The 19,879-nt window shown below is 52.5% G+C and overlaps 1 protein-coding gene across 2 annotated transcripts in view; it reads right to left on the minus strand.

Annotated features, from left to right (window-relative positions):
• The window catches only part of PREX1 (phosphatidylinositol-3,4,5-trisphosphate dependent Rac exchange factor 1), a 204,167-nt gene that overhangs the window by 7,265 nt on the left and 177,023 nt on the right, over positions 1–19,879 (minus strand). Inside the window, exons 23-35 of one of the 2 annotated variants that reach the window (XM_031004787.3) lie at positions 19,453–19,614; positions 18,555–18,765; positions 17,856–18,132; positions 14,411–14,617; positions 12,965–13,053; positions 10,960–11,042; positions 10,721–10,811; positions 8,328–8,456; positions 6,262–6,303; positions 5,015–5,235; positions 3,229–3,328; positions 1,011–1,154; positions 792–906 (exon numbers count right to left, since the gene is read on the minus strand). In XM_031004787.3, the coding sequence (XP_030860647.2) occupies positions 792–906; positions 1,011–1,154; positions 3,229–3,328; positions 5,015–5,235; positions 6,262–6,303; positions 8,328–8,456; positions 10,721–10,811; positions 10,960–11,042; positions 12,965–13,053; positions 14,411–14,617; positions 17,856–18,132; positions 18,555–18,765; positions 19,453–19,614 (1,871 nt within the window). Of the gene's footprint in view, positions 1–791; positions 907–1,010; positions 1,155–3,228; positions 3,329–5,014; positions 5,236–6,261; positions 6,304–8,327; positions 9,574–10,720; positions 10,812–10,959; positions 11,043–12,964; positions 13,054–14,410; positions 14,618–17,855; positions 18,133–18,554; positions 18,766–19,452; positions 19,615–19,879 lie in introns of those variants that run through there. The other variant, XM_055373172.2, reaches the window with a different exon arrangement.

Here is a 19,879-nt window from a genome sequence, read left to right on the forward strand (position 1 = left end):
GGATGAATGAATCATCACACAGGCAGGACTCAGAATATTCCACAGATGGCGCAGAACAGACTGATGACAGCCCTGATCAATCCAAACAGATGCCAGTTTTCAGTAACTGGGCTGGATGCTTTCTCTGAGCAAACGAATGAAGCCTCATTCTCTCATTTCCAAATGATGAAGCCCAGACCCGTACTCATCTCCCTGGGCTCTTAATTCTCGGCCTGCCTCTGTCACAGAGGGAGGTGGTGAGACACACGCAGGAAGGGCTGTGGGGGAGGGTGGTAGGAGTGGGAGCTGCAGAACTTAGAAGTTGCCTCCCAGAACCTGTGGTTCCTCCTGGTGATACCTGGCTCCTGCTCTCACCCCTCCTCCCCTGGGGTTCTCTTCTGAGCAGCCAAGACCCTGGGAGCCGCACCCCTCACTCACAGGCCCAAGAGTCCCAAGGTCCCCTGTCCTAGCTCACACCCTCTGCAGAATGAAGCCGGCTCCTCTCAGTAGGAAAGACCCACTTTGAAACCAAACAGACCCCAGTTCAAAGCTCAGCCACTGCCTGGCTGTGTGACCTTGGGCAAGTGTGTACACTTTCTGGGCCTCAGTCGCCTCCTCTGTAAAGTGGGATCCATGGCCTACTGCCGTTGAGAATCTCACGCAGGCAAGAGTCCTGTCACACAGAGGTGCTCAAGAAAGGGTGTGCGGCCCACTGCCCATGCTGGGGGTCCGCCTGGCACCTTCCATGCTAATGCCCACTCCACGTGGAGGTTTCCTGACTCCTGCCCCCAACGGGGACCCCAGGCGGATACCTGAGTTTGCGGTAATACTGCTGAACTTTCTCCAGGGACTGCGCGTTGATGTCCTGCTGCAAATCCTCCGCGGCCTGGCTGCCTGGAGAAGGCAGCCCCTCCACGTTCTCCAGCACTGGGAGGGGAGATGTCGGAGGCGGGCAGGCGGTTGGGAGCCGGTGTGCTTGGTGGCCTTGGCCCGGCCCCCGTGGTCCTCCCTGCCCCAGGCCTGAAGCTCACCTTTCGTGAACAGCGCTGTGTGCAGCCTCAGGCTGGCCCCACCCTCCAGGCGGGAGGGCAGCTTGGAGAAGTGGTAGCTGTCGAGGTAGAAGACGACCTTCAGCGCCTGCCGGCTGCCCTCAATGTGGTAGAAGACGTTGGTGTCTGCGGAAGGACATGGGGCAGGGTGACTCACCACCGAGGCCAAGGCCAGGGGAAGCCCTGGCACACCTCTCCAGAACAGCTGGCACCTCCCTGCCCCAGGTCCAGGGGGGCACCCTGGGACCTCCCTGTTCTCCCGACTCTACAGGGGTAGCCTCAGACCTCCCTGCCCTCCTGCCCTCTAGGGACAGCCTCCAGCAGCCCTTCCCTCTCACTCTCCGAAGAACTGCAGCTGACACCTCCCTTTCGCCTGCTTCATCAGCTCCTAGTTCCGCTGCTTAATTCTTGAACCTGATGCGGACTCTGCCTACTTAGGGGGTCCACAGCATTTGGGGTCAGAGCTTCCCCAGTGCTCCTTGTACCCTCACCTGGTAGCCCATGGCCCCTGCCTGGGAAAAGCTGCCCTCAAACAGGGCATGCATCTGATTCATAGCCAGAAGGAAGCGCTTAGGGCAGGGGGCGCAAAATATGGCACCCAGACCCCATCCTGCATCCATGGCAGACATCACTCATCGATCAAAGCTCTGCCCGAGCCAATCTCAGCCTGGAGACAGGCAGCTGCTGCTGCCTATCAATTCCGATTGCTACTCAAAGAGAACCTGCCCTTCATCTAGACCCTAGTCCATGCATTTTCAGCAGGAGAGACACTGTCCCCAAGGAGGTGAAAACTGGCTCGTGGGAAGGAGGACGAAAACACTTTCCTCTTTTAATGTATAATAAGCACAGATGCACAGATAAACAGACATAGGGTATACCCGTAGTATTATAATTTCATGGGGGTGCAGCAATTAGGAAAAATTGACTAAAAAGGTTTTTTATGAAATTAAATAAAATCTAATGAAATGAAAAAACTGAGAAACACTAATCCAGTGCCTGGTTCCTAATTAAACCCACATGCCTCAGAAGCTCCTGGAGGGCTTTCAGCATACAGGCCTCTGGGCTCCACCTCCAGAGTTTCTGAGGCCGTAGTTCTGGCTGGGCCAGAGAATATGCCTTTCTATCAAGCCCCCAGGTGCTGCTGGTCCAGGGGCCACGCTCTGAGAACCCCTGCTCTCAGAAGCAAGCCCAGAAGTTCCCAGCCCTGGCTGCACATCCAGACTACCCAGCACCCAGACCCCACCCCACAAACCGATCAGAATCACTAGGGCCCAGGGCCCTGGGATCGTTGCAAAGTTCCCTCAAGGATTCCAGAGTGCAAGCAGGGCTGAGACGCACTGGGCTAGACTATGAGCTCCAGGAGGGTAGGAATGAGGACCGTGTTACATGGCCCAAAACGCAGCCTGACACATACTATGTGCTCAAAATTATGGACATGTAAATAGATGGATGGATGGACGGATGGATGATGGTTGGATGGATGGATGCATGGACGGACAGATGTTTGGATGGATCAATGGATGAATGGATGCATGGATGGATGCATGGATGGATGGATGAATGGGATGGATGGATGGATGGATGGATGGATGGATGGATGGATGGACGGACGGATGGATGCATGGACACATGGGTGGATGGATGGATGGATGGACAGATGGATGATTGGATGCATGGATGGATGCATGGATGGATGGATGGATGCATGGATGGATGGATGGATAAATAAATGGGTGGGCAGGTGGAAGGATGGGTGGAAAATAGAAAGAGAGAGAAAGACAGAAAGAAAAAGGGAGAAAGGGGAGAAAGCGTGGAGGAAGGAGAGGTGAGGACAAGAGCAAGGGAGGAAGGGAGGATGGAACTTAATTATGGTACTTATTTAAGCCCTTTAAAAATCTTAACAAGTTTTCACATCTCTAGGGAATAATTTTATTAAGAATTGGGTACCAGTGTCACTCCCTTTTAAGAGCTGTTGGAAATAGCCGGGTTCATACAAAAAGAAACCCCTCTTTTTCCATGTGTGCCCCAAAGTTCGGCTCTCACACTCATGTTGGAGGCATGAGGTTTAACAGCACTGAGTACTGAGCCCACCTTGGGCAGCTGGCCCAGAGGCAGGGGAAGGACAGGGTGACCCCAGAGAGCTGTCCCTTCCACCCCAGGACCCCACCTCTCACAGTGGGGGATGGGAGAAATCACTCACTGGCCACATAGTTCTCGTCCAGCTGCTTAAAGGAGAAGGTGACATTGTCCAGCTCTGACAGCGTCACCCAGATGTCCTCCAGCATGGTCCGTTCCTCCTTCTGCAGGAAGAAGACAGCGCGGAGGAGTCTCAGATGCCAACCCTGCCCCAGGGTTTCCTATCAAGATGCTGAATTCAACTCTAGTCGGCACTCCACACTGTGGGCCCCCTGGGTGCCAGGTCCTGAGCGTGACTCTCCAGAGTGGATGTGAAATCATGGTGTGCTCTGTGGCTTGTCCTGCACTTTCAAGGGTCATAGAACCCATCTCTGCCTTAATTCACTGAGTGATCCTAGTAAAGTCACTGCCTCTCTTGCCTGGATCACCAACCAGGCTTCTAACTTAACCTTTTCGAGCCTAACACACTCAAATAAAAGTCCCCAATTCCTTCCTCAACCTCCCCCAGTCAGTCCCATGTCAGCAAATAGCACCAGCATTCATTCGGTCATCCAAGATCCAAACCTTTGACTTCTCAGTTTCTCTCCCGCTCACCCTGGGCCTGGTCCATCACCAAGTCTGATGGGGTGACACTAAAACATCCTCCAGACCCACCCATCTCCCTCCAGCTTCCTGGCCACCACCCAGGTTCAAGGGTCCACCATCTCTCGTCAAGATGACACCAGGTTTCCCTTCTGCCACTCTCTGCCCCCAAACAATACATCCTACAAGTCATGTTTTGAAAACTAAACCCAAATTATATCACTCACCCAGCTCCAAGCCTCTGAACCCTCCGCTGCTTCCAGATTAAAGTCTCAGGCCCTACAGATCTGGTCCCCACATCTCCCTAGCCCCTGCCGCTCCCCTCTGGTCACACCAGCCACTCTTCGGGGCCTTTGTACATGCTGGTCCCTCTACCCCGCACACTCTTCCTCACACTGTCTGCCTGGCTGGCTGAGGTCTCAGCTCAAGCGTCACCACCTCACACAGCCTGTCTCTGACAGAGAAGCTGCAGTGCCCGCCAAGCTTCCTGTAGAGATTACCTTCTCCCCACCTTCCTTCCCTCCTCTGTCCTTTCTTCTTCTCAAGCTGCTTCCCCCAACTAGGAAGTCAGCTTCAGGCCCCCAGCTCCCAGCTCAGGGCCTGGCACATCGTGGTGTTTGGAGAATGAAGGAACTTGGCCCAGCATCCCCATGTGAGAAGAGGAAGGGGAGGGCTGAGTGTTCCCTGCTTCCTCCCTGGGCCCCAGGTTGTGCATTCTGAGAATCAAGTGATGGCCAATCTCGTGCCAGGCAGGCGTCTTGTGCAGCAGCAGCCAGCAGAGGGCGCTCCAAGGCCAGGCCTCCCCACCAGCCAGCAGCAGGGGCTCCAGGAGCCAACCTCAGAGGCACTGGTGACTCTCAGGTCCTGGCCGGATGTCCAGCAGCATCCCTGGCTTCCACCACCCCACTCCCACCTCAGGCCCTCAGTTGTCACAACCAAAAACGTCTCCAGACATTACCAAGTGTCCCCTAGTGGGGAAACTGCCCTGGGCTGAGAGCCGCTGGTCTGTAGCGTGGATTCTATTATCTCTGTGTGTGTGCCTCCCTCCCTCCCACTGGGACAGAAGATCCCTGGGTACAGGGACTCTTTTGTTCACTGCTGGACCTTCAGTGCCTATAAAACAGCACACAGGTGCTCAACAAATCGCTGCTGCGGGAATGACGAGGCCAGGGGGAGCCTGAGTGAGTGGGCAAGGGCTCCCTCGACCCGGCCTGGGCGGGCACCAGTAGGTGGGCCAGCGGGGCCGCCCTCCCGCCCCACTCACTCACCACTGTAGCTGGCGAGAGCAGGGACTGGCAGTGCAGCAGGACGCCCGTGGCCGCCACCTGCTCCAGCCACTTGCGGCTGGCGTCGCGGCTGCTCTCCTCGTACTCGCCATTGTTGTTGTAGCGGTAGCCCAGGGCCGCCAGCAGCTGCTCGGAGAAGGTGCACACAGCGGCCACCAGGGCCTGGCAGAAGATCGCGTCTCTGCGCAGCTGCAGCTCCGTGTCTGGGGGCAGAGGGCAGGAGGCCTTGCTGGAGGGGTGCTCCCGTGCCACCAGGAGGCCCACCCCCCAAAACCCTGGGTCCAGGACCCCTCATGGAACCCCCAGCAAAGGGCTAACATCAGGCCAGAAATTACTTTTTGGTGGACATCCCAGCCACCAAAAGCCAATTCCACAAAAATCAATTCTACAAAAAGCAAGCCCATTTGCCAAAACTGTTCTCTCAGTGACTCATCTGCCTGCTTTGAAAACCAAACAAACAAACAAACACCTTGTGATTTTCCTAAGGGTTTCCCAAGACCCTCACCCTCAGCCATGTCTCCTCTCATTATGGGATTCCTTGGCCTTGGCCAGTAGAATGCCAATGGTGCTAAGCTCTTCTGCCAAGCTGCACATGTTCAGAAATGCAGTTTAGCATTTTCTCTATTTTGGAGAACTATGCTTTCTTCCTTCCCCCACCTCTGCCCTTGCCCCTGTCCTTGACCTTGGCATGGTCTGAAGAACTGGCCAGTTTCAAGCAATTGGTCTCTCAGGGTCCCAATCTTCTGGAAGGAATTATTTCCAATGGCCGGCTTCTGGCCAGTGAGTTTTTTAGTGACCAAATTTGACCCAGATCCTGCAGTAGCACCCCCTTGGCTAATTTCTAGAAAGAAGGCAAGGATAGAGAAGGTCTCCAAGATTCTCCCACTACCTCCTCCCCCTTCCTCTTCCCCACTCTCTGCTGGGTGGAAGCCCCCAGGCTGGGGCTGAAGGCTGTACCGGCACAAGGCCCCCTAACATCGTTCTCTATCCCGGGGCCCCGTCAACATCCACCCAGGCCTGGGCAGTGGCACAGGACAGGGCTCCTGGCTCCAGTGCCCTGAGACTTATCCCTTGGACAAAGAGGAAGAAGCAAGTTTCAAGTAGCTCTTGGAGGGGCTCCAGGCCAAAGCGTTGCCTCCCCCCGTCCAGGCCCTGAGGGCATGGATGGTCGGCCTTGGGTGGTGGAAGAGGCCGGGTATGTGCCCCCCACACACCTTTAAAGGTCTCACCTGTGCACTTCAGCAAGGCCAGGAGCAGCTGGTTCTTCCCATCTGGAAGGAGAAGGGAGACAGAAAGGGGGACGGGCTGGGAGGGGGCAGCAAGAGGTGAGGGCAGAACCGGGCCCCTCCCCATGGCACCTCCCAAGGTGCTCTGACCCTTCACAGCAAAGCCCTGGCACCCAAGGCTGTGCTCAAGGAGGTTTTATTGATTGTCAGGTGAACTCCAGGAACCCCTGACCTCAGGCAGTGGAACCCCAACCGTGAGCCCCATCTGTACGTGCAAGCCTGGGACATAGACAGAACCAGCCCCTTTAATCCCCGGGCCACAGCCCCTGCCCCACACCTTGTTCACATAAGTATGGTCACACACACGTACAACCTAGGTACACACGTATCCATACACACACACACTCACACATCAACAGACACCCAAGTGCATGCCACACACAGAGACACACATATATACTCATACGTAGACTCACATATGTACACACGCAGGTACACATGCACAAACACAAGCACACAGCAGACACACAAGTGCACACCACACACGTGCACTCATCTGCAGACTCACATACATATGTACACACACAGGTACACACGTATCCACACAGACACACAACAGACACACGAGTGCACACATAAGACATAGACACACACTCCTAACAGCCTCACATACATATTCTCATCCTACATGGGCACGGCCCTACACACGCCCTGTCCTGCAAAAAAAGCTCAATTCTTCCAGGCCCAACATCCTGTTCTCTTTCCTTAAAAAGGATGCTCCTCGGCCCACAAAAGGGCTTAGAAAGATGTGGAAGGGCTTTGGATTTGGTTTATTAGGTGCCTTCTTCCCCAGGGAGGACTGCAGGACTCAGGGCTGGGCAGGGTAAGAACGAGAGCAGCTGCAGTGGTGCGCGCTTGTCAGGACTCACCACGCCAGGCACCACGGCAGGACTCACCACGCCAGGCAGTCAGGCCAGAACTCACCACACCAGGAAGCCAGGCCAGGAGTCACCACGCCAGGCAGCCAGGGCACTCAGCACATGACCTATGCTGACTCATTTAATCCTCCTGACCACACGGGAAGGAGGCAGCACTGTGGGCCCATTTGACACAGGAAGCAGCTAAGGCCAGAGGCGTCAAGGAACTCGCCATGATCACACAGCCAGTAAGTGGGTGAGCTGGGATTCAAGCCCTGGTGGTCTGGACCCAGAGTCGATGCTCCTCACTGGTTACACTTTTGGAGAACAGGACAGATCAGAAGCAGCAGAGACTCCGACTCAGAGGCTGCTGTTCCCCGAGGGAACAGCCCAGAGTCCTCTAATCTCCCACTGTCCTGGTCAAACATCTCCCTCGTCCGGATCCTTCTAACCCAGGAGTCTCATATGCAAATGCTGGCAGGGGCCAGGCAGGTGATGTAAGATGCATGGAGCAGATGCCAAGCCACAGGGAGTGGTAGAGACTGGGGTGAACTGGAAAGCACTTCGGCCCCACGTACACAGAGCGGCCGCCACTCCTCTCCACCAAGGGAGGATGGGAGACTGGGCCTAGAGTCACCAGATCTTCGTGTTGTTCAAGAGCAGCCGGAAATCCAAGTTTCTATGTGAGAACCTTTGTCAAGCTGGCAGCAGAGTCACAGTTTTTGCTGCTGCAGCATCAAAACCTATCTGTGGGCCTGAATCTGGTCAGTGGGCTGCCAGCCGGTGTCCCTCATACCCTGATAATAACAGGAACTCACACATCCAATGCTTTGGAAGCTGAGAAAGAACAGGTTCAGCCTTTTCAACCTCCAAAGTCAGGGCTTTGTTTTGTTTTGTTTTGTTTTGTTTCTGATTTTTGTTTTGATAGAGACAGAGTCTCACTATGTTGCCCAGGTCTCAAACTCCTGGGCTCAAGTCACATCCTGCCCAGGGCAGGACACTCAGCTGAGAGAGGGCATCACTTCTCTTGTCCTCTCCCTGGGCATGGAGAAACAGGGGTCACAGAACTGGATCCATTCCTGATTCTCTCATGTTCCACACCAAAGGCCATGGCCCCCTCCCCACCATGATGCACCCTCCCTGCCCACCGACCTTCCACGTATCTCTGAATGTTGTCCACCAGGGTCTTGATGGAGTTGGGGAGGTTCCAGGGGTCCTCCTGGATGCTAATCTGTATCAGGCTCCGGCCACGGATTGTACACTCTTCTTTCTGTTTAAACTCTGGGGCAGGAAAGTGGCATGAGGGCCAGGGAAGGGACGGAGGTAGCGTTGGAGAACGGTGGCACAAAGGCCTATGTCCCATCACAGATCCCAGAGCTCATAATCCTAGATCAAGGGAGCTGGCAGGACTCCTGGGCATTATCGGGTCCACAGAGGGTAAGTGTGCTATTTCATGGTACCACACCCATGGCAGGCATTATTCATCAATCTCAGCACTCCTTCCTGCTGCTCTGAGACCAAGACTCCCCACAGCTACAGCCAATCCAGTGCAGACCTCACAAATCAATCACAGCTTTCCTTTCGTCTAAGCCTGGATGTTGTAGCCACAGAAGGATTCTCAGGAACTACCTCCTCATAGCCACAACCAATTGAGATGGCACATGAGTTCTATCCCTTTCCCTACACAGAGGAGGAAGCCCACACACAGAGTGGGAAAGTGACATGCCTTAAGTCCTGCAACTGGGCAGTGATAGTGCTGGGACTTACCTCTGGCCCCACCATTCAGAGGCCAGGAAGAGAAAGGCCCCTGCAAAAGACAAAGGCCTCTTTCCTCCTGCAAGGTCCCAGTTTCTGAGATATTTGTGGGTTTGCTGTTTCTGCTTTCTGAGGTCCATCCCTGAAAGCTGATCCTGAGACAGCAGGATGTGCAGCTGAGCTGGGGAGCCCCAAGTCCTCACCACTTCCCACCCTCTCTTGGTGGCAACTGCCCGTCTGCATTTCTATCTCCTACAATCTACAATGAGCTCCTTGAGGTCAGGGCAGTATCAAATTCATCTCAGGGTCTCCAGTGCCCAGTACAAAGCCTGGCACAAGCTGGTTCTGGGAAATTATTTACTGGATGTACAGAAGCATGAATGGACAGGTGGATGGATGAATGAATGGGTAGAAGGGTGAAAGAGTGGGCACACAGATGGAAGGAGGGAAGGATGGATGGATGGACAGACAAGAAGATGGATGGATGGATGGGTAGGTGGGTAGGTGGGTAGATGGATGGATGGGTGGGTGGGTGGGTGGGTAGGTGGATGGATAGATGGTAAGTGGGTAGTTGGGTGGATGGGTGGATGGACGGATGGATCGATGGGTGCATGGGTGGCTGAGTGGGTGAATGGATGGATAGCTAGATAAATGGATGAGTGGATGGATAGATGGGTGGATAGATGGATAGACAGTGGGAGGGTAGATGGGTGGATGGATGGATAGTAGGTTGGGTGGATGAGCAGGGTGGGTAGGTGGGTAAATGGGAGGAGAGGTAGGTGGGAGAACATAAGAAATTTCAATTCCTTTTCTCTCAATCATTTCAAGAAGAAAGCCTCAATTTGGTGTTGGTAAGCCCTTAACACTTCTTTAATTCACAAATCCCTCTCTTAAATGAAGAACAAAGAGCCCCTGGCAGGCAACAGTGCCTAACTGCAGTATAATGATATTTTGTTGCTGTTGTTTGCATTTAATTTATCATTATCATTATGGTTTATCATCAAATTTTGGCATATTACGCTGGCTTTTCATATATAGGGAGTTCAATAAGGTCCTTTCAAAATTAAATTTTTTAAGAGTGATACTTTTTAAAAAGTGATGTCAATAATAAGAAAAAAATGAGTATGGTTTAAAAGACATGAAGGAAGGCTGGGCACAGTGGCTCACACCTGGAATCCCAGCACTTTGGGAGGCCAAGGCAGGAGGACCACTTGAGCCCAGGAGTTCAAAACCAGCCTTGGCTACAAGGCAAACCATGTCTCTACCAAAAAAAAAAAATAAAAAATTAGCCAGGAGAAGTGGCATGCACCTGTAGTCCCAGCTACTTAGGAGGCTGAGTTGTGAGGATAACTTGAGCCTGGGAGGTCAAGGCTGCAGTGAGCTGTGATCATACCACTGTACTCCAGCCTGAGTGACAGAGTGAGACCCTTTCTCCAAAAAACAAGAAAGAAAGAGAGAGAGAGAGAGAGAGAGAGGAAGGAAGGAAGGAAGGAAGGAAGGAAGGAAGGAAGGAAGGAAGGAAGGAAGGAAGGAAGGAAAAGAAACAGGAGGGGAGGGGAGGGGAGGCGAGGGGAAGGGGGAAGGTCAAAAGAAAAAGAACCATTCTTGGCTCAGAGCCTACAAAAACAGGCCTTGGGCTGGATGTGGCCCATGGGCTAAAATCACTGTCCTGATGATCCTACAGTCGTTCAGCAGTAGGGGGGCACAGCTGAGCATTAGCCCGGGTATGCCGCCCTGTCTAACACCCTTCCCCATCGCAGGCTGTCACCTTGGACTGGCTATCCCCTCACCTTGTAAGCTGTGGTTCATGGGGAAATGCTTGGTCTCTTCGAAAGCCCGGCTCATGACTGGCCCCTTGAGGAGAGCATTGATGGAGTCCACCTGGGTGGCAAGAAGCCTGGGGTTGGTTTGGGCCCCGTGGCCCTACACACTGCAGACATCTGGAACCCACAGCCCCCGGGTCATGGGCCCTCCCCAGGTGTGACAGGAGGAACCCAAAGTTGCGCCAGGAGTGGGGCAAAGGTCCTACCTGGTTAAAGAGGTGCTCCAGGCAGCCATGAAGCTTGTCCTGCTTGTCAGATGGGATCCGCATGTCACAGGGCAGCTCATCTCCTGGCGGGAGGTAGAAGCAGCAGCCATCAGTCATTCCTGCCCCACCTCACACCATCCCCAGCACTTTCCTAAGAGGGGGATACAGCTACAGAACTCCAAACCCACAGGGGATGTGGAGTCTGAAGACCAGGTCCTGGCTGTGAGCCACAGGGCAAATCACCTGACCTCTCTGAGCCTCAGTTTCTTCATCTGCAAAATGGACAACAGGCACTAACGCATGACAAGATTGTAAAGCACTGCTACTGTTTCCATTCTGCAAATGAGGGACTGAGGAACAGAGAAAAGGACCTGGAGGCCACGTCTCCTGATTCCTCACCCAGCTGGTTCAGTTACATCAGCTGTCACACCCAACTCCTTCCTAGAGCCACCTGGGGACAGTTTGTGAAGTTGACTATCTTATGTGATGAAATATGTATCTAAAGTTCAGCAATTTCTTCCATTTTACTTGAGCTTCTTTTTCTTCTGTTAATTGAGGTATAATTAAAATTAAATTTTTATGCACAGACTATCTCTGAAAAGACACACAAGACTGTAGTGACAGTGGGAACAGCAGTGACAGCCTGAGAACCAAGGGTGGGGGGGAGACTTGTCACCATGCACCCTCTGGGGCCTTCTGAATTATGCACCATGAGGATACACAACCCACTTGCAAAATGAACTGCTTTAAAGTCTGAAGTAAACAAGACTAAAATAAAAAACAATTTCAGGCTTTCAGTAACGCCTTTAATCCCAGCAATTTGGGAGGCCGGGGCAGGCGGATCACAAGGTCAAGAGATCAAGACCATCCTGGCCAACATGGTGAAACCCTATGTCTACTAAAAATACAAAAATTATCTGAATGTGGTGGCGGGCACCTGTAATCCCAGCTACTCAGGAGCCTGAGGCAGGAAAATCGCTTGAACCCGGGAGGTGGAGGTTGCAGTGAGCTGAGATCGTGCCACTGCACTCCAGCCTGACAACAGAGTGAGACTCTGTCTCAAAAAAAAATTTAAAAATAAAAAGCTGTAAGTAGAGTATGATCTAATTTATAAAATATTGCCTATGTCCGTCTATCCATCCATCCACCCACCTGCCCATCCATGCATTCACAGGCCCCACCAATGAGCTCCAAATGCTGGCGAGGGTCATTCCTGGGGGAGATGATGAGACTCTCATTCATTTTTATGGACTTCTTTTTGTTGTTTGTTTGTTTGCTTGTTTCTTGAGATGGAGTCTCACTCTGTCACCCAGGCTGGAGTGCAGTGGCATGATCTGAGTCCACTGCAACCTCCCCCTCCCAAGTTCAAGTGATTCTCCTGCCTCAGCCTCCCAAAAACAGCTGGGATTACAGGTGCGTGCACCACCACACCCAGCTAATTTTTTGTATTTTTAGTAGAGATGGGGTTTCACCATGTTGGCCAGGCTGGTCTCAAACTCCTGACCTAAAGTGATCCGCCTGCCTTGGCCTCCCAAAGTGCTGGGATTACAGGTGTGAGCCACCACGCCCAGCCATGGGTACTTCTTTGAACTGCTCTGTGTCATTTGGATTTTCGGTTTGCACATGTATCGTTTTTACATAAACCACGAGGTCACCCTGTTTAGTTGTCAGCACACGCATCACAACACTCATCGAACATGAAGCACACAGAATTGCACCGTGCATGCTTCCATTTGCTCCATCTCCATGACATTCACGGAGAACATCAGCTCTAAGAGGGTGGAGATGTTCGTTTCTTTCGCTGCCGCATTCCCAGTGCCCAGCACATAATATGGGCTCAAGAAATACTTGTTGAATGACTGAATGGAAGGAAATCAAGTACAGGACCATGCAATAAAATACAAAACAATACAACGCAGAGGAAAGTATAATAAAATAAACTAAAACTAAATCTCATGGGGAGGAGCCTCTCTCCCTGAGCACAGGCCGCTGCCGCTCCACTCACCAGACCCCATCTCGTCGCTGCCCAAGTAGGAGCTGTTACTTCTCACGCTGGTGTAGGACAGGACCGAGTCCCGATTGCTGTTACACTCGCTGCAAAGGGGCCCAGAGAAGGGGCTGAGTCACCCTGAGCTCAGGCCATCTGGTCCTGGCACCCGAAACCCACTTTCTACAGTGTAGACAAAACCCCTGGGCCCTCAGGTGGGCGTGCAGCCCAGAGAGGGCACCGAGCACCGGTCCTGGGTCCCAAAGGCAGGGAAGGCCGGCCTGGCGGGTTTTCCACGCCTGAGGTCTGGGAAACATTTCTAGGCTCTAGCACAGAAACACAGAAATAGGAGGAAGACAGTGAATCATTTTCACGCAGGTGTCACTCTGTCCAGTGTCCCCAGGGGACAGCCTTGCCCTGAGACACCTGCCCATTCCACAGGGCTCTGTCTTCCGTCTCCCCAGCCCCTAGCCTGGCTGGAAACCTCATGAGGACAGGGACTGGATTGGATTCCCTACGGCCCAGGAACTCGGAAGGTGTGGGAGATCAAAACCCAGGATCCTGACATTTTTTCCTTCACCTTTTTGAAAATTAAAGGAAAAACTGGAGGACCCAAAAATGTAAGAATGAAATCCCAGAGAGAGGGCAAAATCTGAGACTATGGACATGAGGCTCTGGGGGCACAAAGTGCCGCAGCAGCCAGATACAGACGCCAGGCAAGCAGGCAACGGGGGATCAGGCAGATCCCTTGACGACTGGAAGAACATTCACGCTGCGAGGACTGGGGGGAAGGTCTGCCTTCTCAAACTGTATCAGTTCTGATTTTTGCCCACAAACAGTTGAAGCACCCTCTAAGATTCCACTGTAACTACCATGGGCAAATGTGATGTCACCTTTCACTGGGACCACAGTGCTGGTTTATCTGCAGTAAGGAATTAAACTTACCCATTATATGGCTTATTACAGGAAACTGTAATAAGTTTAGTCTATTTAACCAACTAGTTACAACCTCACTGATCTTGTTATAATTAACCAGTAGAAAATTTAGATCTTCTCAGGTTAGGAGGGGAAAAAACTACACTCTTCCTCCTTGGACCAAATAAACATAAATAGTGCTTGTTTCAGAAACCATATGTCTTACACTGAGTTTGCAAACACACCACAGAATCTTGCCCTTGTGCCTGACAACATCGTGTCAGCATGTGTGGGGTGACACCAAGGCAGAACAGATGGGTCCACGCGGGGAAGACCCTAAAATGTCAGCTTTGCAACTGGGGAGCCTAAGTGGGTTTTCCAGGCTCAGGGGGCTCAGATAATCCCCCAGAACCACGCTATCAGCAACAGCACCCTGAGCCCATTGCACCCTGAGAAGTGTCCACTGATTCTGATGTTGCCACGGGTCCGTGGCCTCACCTGTCCAGGGCCATCCTCATCTAACCTCAGCCCCCTGACGGTGACACCCACCTGTAGGAGTCGCGATAACTCATGGTGTCGTGGCCTGAGTCCTCCTGGTCCTCCTCGGCCACCTTGAAGCACACCTTCTTGATGCCCCCATGGTCACTCCTGTCCATCTCGCTCTCTTCACTGACCAGGGGCAGGGAGGAGGCCTCCTCAGCCAAGGACACGTCGCAGGACCCACCCGAGGTGGGCTCTGTGATGGTGGACAGCAGCCTACGGAAGCAAAGACCTTGAAGTCAAAGATACAGGCCTGGCCCTTTGTGTCCCTTCCCTGAAAATCCCACCAGTAGCTGCAGGTGTGAGCACTGGCCCTCCTGTTGGGGGTGGGAGACTCGCAAGTTCTTTCACGGCCAAGCTACACAAGGCTCTACCAGAAGGTGAGGCAGGAAGCCTTTCCTGTGAAGACCCTGAGAGCAAATCCTTCCACCTCGATAGGCTGTAGGGTCTCAGTGACAACCATTCAACCTGCTGTTGCAGTGGGAAAGACCTGGACAGTGTGGAAGCAAATGGGCATGGCTGTGTTCCAATGACACCTTGTTTAAAAATGAAAACAATCAGCTGGGCGCAGTGGCTCACACCTGTAATCCCGGTACTTTGGGAGGCTGAGGTGGGCTGATCACCTGAGGTCAGGAGTTTGAGACCAGCCTGGCCAACATGGCCAACATGGCGAAACCCTGTCTCTACTAACAAACAAAAATTAACTGGGTGTGGTGGCGGGCACCTGTAATCCCAGCTACTTGGGAGGCTCGTATGAGAATCGCTTGAACCTGGGAGGCGGAGGTTGAAGTGAGCCAAGATCGCACCACTGCACAGAGCGAGAGAACCCATCTCAAAAAAAAAAAAAAAGAAAAGAAAAGAAAAGAAAAAGAAAACAACAGGCTGAAGTCTGGACTGGGCCCCTAGGCCATAGCTCATCAATCCCCACTGCAGGGTGTGACGGTTAAGAGCACAGGTTTTGAAGCTAGCTAAACCCCAGATTCAAATCCCAGTACTGCCATTCCTCAAGCTAATTATTTAAACTCTTGGAGACTCGGTTTCCTCATATGTAAAATGGGATCATATCAGTATCTATATCTTAGGCTTCTGTGACAATTAAGGGAGTTAAAATGTGTAAACAGGCTAGGCCCAGTGGCTCACGCCTGTAATCCCAACACTTTGGGAGGCTGAGGCAGGAGGATCTCTTTAGCTCAAGACTTCAAGACCAGCTGTGAGACCGCATCTCTGTAACAAATACAAAAATTAGCCAGGCATGGTGGCATGTGCCTGTAGTCCTAGTCACTTGGGACGCTGAGGCAGGAGGATCACTTGAGCCCAGGAGTTCAAGGCTGTGGCAGCCTATGATCACACCATCACACTCTAGCCTGGTGACAGTTGGATAAAGTGCTCAGAACAGTGTCTCTGCTGGGCATGGTGGCTCATATCTGTAATCCCAGCACTTTGGGGTGCCGAGGCGGGCAGGTCACGAGATCAAGAGATCGAGACCATCCTGGCCAACAAGGTGAAACCCCATCTCTACTAAAAATACAAAAATTAGCTGGGGGTGGTGGCGTGTGCCTACAGTCCCAGCTACTTGGGAGGCTGAGGCAGGAGAATTGCTTGAACCCAGGAGGCGGAGGTTGCAGTGAGCAGAGATCGCACCACTGCATTGCAGCCTGGTGACACAGTGAGACAACACCTCAAAAAAAAAAAAAAAAGAACAGTGTCTCGTGCCTTCTAAGTGAGCAGTGATGAATACGCCCAGCTAGATGCAATCCCACCACATCTCCACAGTCAGTAGCATGATTAGCCCCATTTGACAAACGAGGAAACCAAGGCTCAGAGTGGTTAAGTGACTTGCCTAAGTTTGCACAGTGGATAAGTAGCAGGGCCAGGATTTGAACCCAGGCCTCCTGGCTCTAGAGTCTACATTCTTTTTTTCCCTTGTCATGGAATATTTCCATCATGCACAAAAGTAGAGAGAATATGATGAACCCAGGTATCCAACAGGCAGCTTCAACAACAGCCACTCAGGGTCCACCTTGTTTCCCCCATTATCCCCATCGCTTTTTATTTCCCTGGAGCATTTTGTTTTGTTTTGAGACAGGGTTTCGTTCTTTCACCCAGGCTGGAGTGCAGTGGTGCAATCATGGCTCACTGCAGCCTCGATCTTCTGGGCTCAAGTCATCCTGCCTCAGCACACTGAGGAGCTGGGACAACAGGTGTATGCCATCACGCCTGGCTAATTTTAGGATTTTTTTTTTATAGAGATAGGGTTTCACTGCGTTGCCCAGGCTGGTCTCAAAGTCCTGGGCTCAAGGAATCCTTCCAACTCAGCCTCCCAAAGTGCTGAAATTACAGGCATGAGCCACCGTACCCAGCCCACTGGAGTATTTAAAACAAGTCCAAGATAGCACGTAATTCCACCACACCTACTTCCACAGGTGTCTCTAATACATACAGACTTTCTTTTAAACATGTGGTTCTCAACTGGGGGCAATTTTGCCCCCTAGGAAATCTTTAGCTATGTCCAAAGACACTGCTACTTGTCTTAACTGAAGAGGGATTTTGCTACCAGCATCTCGTAGGTAGAGACCCCAGATGCTGCTGAACATCCTCCGATGCCCAGGACAGCTCCTCGACAAGGAATAATCCAGCCCCAAATGTCACCAGTGTCAAGGGTGAGAGACACTGCTTTACACAGGACCACACTGCTCAACTGTGCCCAACAGAATGAAGGAGTCCTCGATACCATCAAGCACCCAGTCTGTGGACAAACACTCCTGATTGTCTCAAAATGCCTCCCCACATGGACGTGCTAGAAACCTGCTAAGCAGGTTCAGAGGCTGCATCTGGCAGGTCCGTCTCTTGAGTCTCTTTAATCTCCAATAGTTCCTCTTCCCCAGCTTCCCCCATCATTCGTTGATGATTTGGCCGGATGCCTCCCCAAGGTGCCACTGAACCACCCTCTGCCCCACATCCTAGAGCTGAGTAAGGAGACCTTGAACCTTCAGGAGATGACAGCTCTGTATCTGCTGGCAAGAGCCTCGTGGGCGGGGCTGCGTGTGTGTCCTGTTGTATTACAGCAAAAGGACAGCTTGTACAGCTGCCTCACTTTCTGTGATGTTAAAATTATAAAGTTCTCTCCAGAATCTTTCAGCAGATAGTTTTAGCCTCACTGATGAGCGCTGCTATATCCATAATATTTCATTACACCAGTGGTTCTCAGTCAGGGATGATTTTCCCTGCAGGGGATATTTAGCAATGTCTGAAGACATTTTTGGTTGTCACAATCAGGTGAGGGGGTGCCACTGGCAGCTAGTGGATAGACGAAAAAGATACTGCTAAATAGCCTATAATGTCCAGGACAGCCCCCCGCCCCACTACAAAGAATGATGCTACCCACGATGTCAGTAAGGCCAGGATTGAGAACACCTGCCCTTGCTCACTACGGACACCCCCGGCCAGCGCTCACCTGTTGATCTGGGTGACATATTGCTTCATCTCCTTCAGGGCCACATCCAGCTTGGTGAAGAGCTGCAGGTAGGCATCCTGGATCTCACGGTCCTCCTGCCTGAGTAGGAAGCTGAGGCCCCGGTCTTCCTGACCAAGGGTCCCACTGGCTGGCCCGAAGCTGCCATCATGGAGACCCTGGCCTTGGGGATCACCCTCTGCAGCAGGCAAGCACTTCCAGGAGGGAGCAGCCATGGTGGTGATGCAGTGCTGGGTGTAGGACATGGGGTTCAGGTGGCCTGCAGTGGAGGAAGAGAGAGCTCACTGGAAAACAGCCCCCAGCATCCACCGGGCCTTTGGGCGGAACAATACAAACCCATTTCAAGGATCCCAATGAAGGAGAAAAATGTCCCTTCTAAATACTCTTAATTCATTCAGTTACTTCAAGAAGACTGTTCCAGTCTGGTGCTAACATGCTTTTAACTACTGTGATCTTTTCCTGCCTGCAATGCAGACATGATGGCTGGTACCCCAGCAGATATTATCATCCACAAGGCATAAAGCCACATCTAGAGATGCTGCCCCATAAAGAGAGAAGGTCATCCCTGATGACCATGGAGCCGCCATTCCAGCCCTGGATGGCTGACCTTCAGACAAGTTTTGGTTTAAGTATCTGGAGTGCAACATCTGAACACAGTTTCTAATAGACACACATAGGTACCTTGCTCCGGGTCAAGGCCGATGAGGGAGGGTTTGCGTCCAAAGCGGATGCTGAAGGACCTGCCCACTGAGGGGGTGGTCTTGGGGTAGGACACTTCCATGAGGTTGATGTGGCAATTGGTGGGGCAGAAGTCCAGGCCACACAGCGGGTGGGGCTCCAGGGGGGCTTGTTTGAAGGGTGGGCTGACCCTGCTCTTCAGCTGGGCTGCAAACTGAGAAAGTGGAGGCCGTAATGTCGTGAATCACAGGGCAGGGTCTGGAAATATTGGCCCATACCCAATACCCACTTTATCCTGGCCTAGGCCAGATGCCCCACAGTTGGACAAAATGCCAGTAGCTCCAAATGAGAAGGGGAACCCCTGGACTGTGTTTCATGGCTCAGGACTGCAGGGAAGGCCTGGAGGAACTCAAGACCTCGGGGTGCCCACCCCATGCATGGCTCCATTTTGGCTGCCCCTGAACCATCCTTGAGGCATTGTCTCTGCCCCACCCTCAGTTCATGAGGTTCAGGGTCAACGTGCCTCTCCATCCCTATGGCGATTGGAACCAGGTGAGGCAAGTGACCTAAGCCAAGCCAACCAGAACTCCCTTGGAGTTAATTTTCTCCTGGGCTTGCTGAGGCTAGAGCTATCAAGGGCCAACGTGTCCCCACCACATGAGAAGGGTTTGCCTGAGAGTGAACCCAACACTAAGGAAAATGAAGCCAGGAGATGCGGAGAGGCCACACTGCTATGATGTGATAAGTTCACCTCCGTCCTTTTCAGTAATACACACCATACATTCTCCTGTTTGTTTCAGCTGAGTTGGGTTGGGCTTTGTCATTTACAACCCAAATATCCCAGGCTGAGATGCTATGTCTGGGACCTGTAGCAGAGACCCCGGAGGGAGCAGGCAGGCACCTCCTGGTAGCAGGCAATCCTCTGGCTAATGCTCTCCAGCTTGGTGTCGCAGATGTTGCGGAACTCAAAGTGGGGCATAGTCATGATGGCGCTGCTCAGGGCCATGAGCCGCCCGCAGTTCTCCACGAAGACGCTGTCATTGGCAGCAAAGGCCTCGAGGATCTGCAGAAATGTCAACAGCTACTGAGCACTCCCTGTGTGCCAGGAAGATTTTAAGCGGTTCACCCACAGTGACTCCTGTACTACTCGTAATAACCCCCGGGAAGTCAGGTGTGTTGCTGGCCCATATTGCACGGGAGTAAACTGAGGCTAAAGGGACAAGCCACTCTCCACAGTCCCACGCTACCTAGTGGTGGGACAAGGACCAGAATTCAGGACTCCAGGCTAAGCCTGAGGAAATGGGATTCAGGTGTCCCACCCAACTCCT

This window comes from Gorilla gorilla, chromosome 21, assembly GCF_029281585.2.
Source record: "Gorilla gorilla gorilla isolate KB3781 chromosome 21, NHGRI_mGorGor1-v2.1_pri, whole genome shotgun sequence".
NCBI classification, from domain to species: Eukaryota; Metazoa; Chordata; class Mammalia; order Primates; family Hominidae; genus Gorilla; species Gorilla gorilla.